This window comes from Coffea eugenioides, chromosome 7, assembly GCF_003713205.1.
Source record: "Coffea eugenioides isolate CCC68of chromosome 7, Ceug_1.0, whole genome shotgun sequence".
In the NCBI taxonomy this organism is placed as follows: domain Eukaryota; kingdom Viridiplantae; phylum Streptophyta; class Magnoliopsida; order Gentianales; family Rubiaceae; genus Coffea; species Coffea eugenioides.
The window spans coordinates 14,362,673-14,366,121 of record NC_040041.1 but is presented as its reverse complement, the minus strand read 5'-3'; the positions used below and the strand labels follow the sequence as shown (position 1 = coordinate 14,366,121).

Below are 3,449 nucleotides of genomic sequence, written 5' to 3'. Positions count from 1 at the left end.
CTGATAGGGGTGAGCAATTACGGTAAATACTGATTTACCGACCGAAATCGATTTCAATTTGGTAAATCGAATTTGGTAATTCGGTCGGTAAATCGGGGATATAGTACTAGTTAAAATCGAATTAGGTTCGAAAACGGTTTTATAGTTTTTGAATTCGGATATACCGAATTCGAATTAATTTCGGAATTCGAGAAAGGTGGGATTAAGGTGAATGGGAAGATGCAATCGAGCAACACTTCAGTCTATGCAGTTGGGGATGTTGCCGCTTTTCCAGTAAAAATGTTTGCTGAAACACGCAGACTTGAGCATGTAGATTCTGCGAGGAAGTCAGCAAGGCATGCTGTTGCTGCTATCATGGAGCCAGAAAAGACGGGTGAATTCGACTACCTGCCATTCTTCTACTCCCGCGTCTTCACATTGTCTTGGCAGTTTTATGGAGACAACGCAGGGGAAGTAATTCATTTTGGGGATTTCTCGGGAAAGACTTTTGGGGCTTATTGGATTAATAAGGGTCATCTTGTTGGTTCTTTTCTGGAGGGTGGAACCAAAGAGCAGTACGAAGCTATAGCCAAGGCCACGAGGCTTAAACCGGCAATTGAAGACCTGGGTGAGCTTGAGAGGCAGGGACTGGGATTTGCTTTGACAGCAAGCCAGAAACCATCATCATCATCACCTCCTCTTGTTGCTGGCAGTTCTAATCTCGTCATCGAGAAACCATTACACGCTTGGTACGCAACTGCGGGTGTGATTGTGGCTGCATCAGTAGCAACCTTTGCATACTGGTATGGCAGGAGGCGACGAAGCAAAACAGGCTGCGATTGCTTCAGGAATTCGGACAATTCGGTCAATTTGTGTTTACCGAATTCAATCCGAATTGAATTCGAATTCGAAATTTGGTAATTCGAATACGAATTAGGTCGAAATATCTCAACACCATTTACCGAAAATTACCGATTTCAACCTACCGAATTACCGAATTCGAATTCGATGCTCACCCCTACCTACTGATATCATCATGAGCAAAAGGAAATGTACAGGCTGATATCAACATTCAAGCATTGCTAATTCTTCAATTGGAGAGAGTTAGGCCATCAATGACTATTACAGTTCAAATGGAAGTGGCAAAAGCCATGGAAATTCTCGAAATGAATTAAAGACTTCTGAAACGTCGCAATAGCGTGTCTTCATTTGTTTTTTCAACTTTTTATGGACTAAAGCACCTTATGCCATATGTCATATTTACCTTATTTTCACACCAAACCTCATCAACTACATTAAGGTTTGATTAGTTATGACAACAAAGTTTCAATGTCCAGAACTTGCAGAATCTTGAAATCAAATATGACATTATTAAGTTCATTATGCTTTATTTGTTTCTTCCATTTAAAACTGACGAGTTTGCTAAAATACATATAATTGTGCAAGTCAAAATACTTTACCAAACTCGTAATTTGTGCAGCCTCACATGAGATGTGATGCCCATTCAACTAGTACTTAAATAAGTTTAAGAATAAGGGAAAGGAAATCTGTGGATGTAATATATGAAGCTTCAAAAAGCCAAGAAAGAATCCCTTCTCGTGGTAGGATTTTGTATTTGTATTTTAGGTCATGTTTGATAGTTCAATAGGATAATTTCAGAAACCTCTCCTGAGATTCTTGACAATTTCGCAGTCTCTCCTGAAGTTTGTAAAATTACACAAACCACTCTTGAGATTAAGGTTTTGATAATAAAGTCAGTCCAATTAAAAAAAGTAACATTAAAAAAGTATTTTAAGGAGAGAGATGAAACTTTTATTCTATAAATACCCGTTATGCATGTATATAAGTCGCATTAGTAAAAGAATAAAAATAATTAAAAGTTAGAAACAATTAATACACATATTTAACCACTCAAAAAGTTCACATTTAATAAATTAGACAACACAAATAAGTAACAAAACTACACTAATGATTACAAAATTCAGTAAAACAAATTAGTCATCTCTTTTAACTTAATGTTTGCTATGATTCTTGTGATTTTGAACAGAAAAATTTTCAAATTTTGTCTTTCTTTTCTCTCTTAATAAATTAGACAACACAGATAAGTAACAAAACTACACTAATGATTACAAAATTCAGTAAAACAAACTAGTCATCTCTTTTAACTTAATGTTTGCTATGATTCCTGTGATTTTGAATAGAAAAATTTTCAAATTTTATCTTTTTTTTTCTCTTCTTTCTCCCTTATTTCCATGAAATTACTTTACAATCATTTCCTTTATTTTCATAAAATTACTTTACAATTATCACAACTTTAAGAGTTTCAAAGAAAACTGAAAGGAGGGAAAAGAAAGGTAAAATTCAAAAATTTTTCGGCTCAAAATTACAAGAATCATTATTAAAAGCGATGACTAGTCTATTTTGTTAAATCTTGTAATCATTAGTGTAGTTTTGTTACTTATCTGTATTGTCTAATTTATTAAATGTGAACTTTTTGAGTGGTTAAATGTGTGTATTAATTGTTTCTAACTTTTAATTATTTTTATTCTTTTACTAATACGACTTATGTACATGCATAAGGGGTATTGATAGAATAAAAGTTACATCTCTCTCCTTAAAGTACTTTTTTAATGTTACCTTTTTTTTAATTGGACTAATTTGTTATCAAAACCTTAACCTCAGAGGAGGTTTGTGTAAGGCTAGTGAAATTGTCAAACAAACTCAGGGGCAATTTTTGAAATTATACCGAGTTCAATTCAGCAATTGCTTAATAGATTCAAATATTAAAATATTTAGACTAGTTTGATAACAAAAAATTAAACATCTGAATAAATTTAATGAAACCGAATTTTTTAGGCAAAACTTCCTCCTAAAAATAAGTGATAAGTTATTCATTCATCACTTAATGTGATATACATTTAAACATATCAAATTTAGTACTTAACAATTTAATAAATTAATTAATCTAGATTTTATATTTTAATTTTCAGAATTTAATTTTATCAAACACACCTGCTCTCAATTAGTGAGTTAGGTAGAATGTATTGTTAGCTACAGTATGCCATGCAGGCACACGAAGCACTATGCAGTCACCAAGAGTTTGGTGTTTTTAACCCAAGCTTATGTTTGAAAAATCTTTTTTTTTTCTAAAATAACTTTTATATTTTATATGAATACATTTATTAATTAATTTTTTATTTTAGATACATCAGATTATTATAATATATTTTAATAAAAATTTTAAAAGATAATAATTCAAACGGGCCACTTCTACCTTTTTGAGCAGTGAAACAACTTAGCGACAGAGTAACTATCAACAAATAAAGTGGGATGGTGACAGCATATAAATAGGTTTACAACTTGGCCCAACTACATTATCATTTGCCAATGATTTTGAGTGGCACATGTGCAAATTTCATTGGTTGTGCTTCACTTGAAAGATTTTTTCTTTCTTTTTTTAAATTGTGCTT

At 32.4% G+C, this 3,449-nt stretch overlaps 1 protein-coding gene across 1 annotated transcript; it reads left to right on the top strand.

The window, feature by feature from the left end:
- The first annotated feature begins 219 nt into the window (after positions 1–219).
- Positions 220–1,154, top strand: LOC113776993 (monodehydroascorbate reductase 4, peroxisomal-like). Its single transcript, XM_027322044.1, has 2 exons — positions 220–843; positions 1,038–1,154. Exons 1-2 carry the CDS (start codon positions 220–222, stop codon positions 1,152–1,154), a joined length of 741 nt encoding a protein of 246 aa, XP_027177845.1.
- Positions 1,155–3,449: the final 2,295 nt, after the last annotated feature.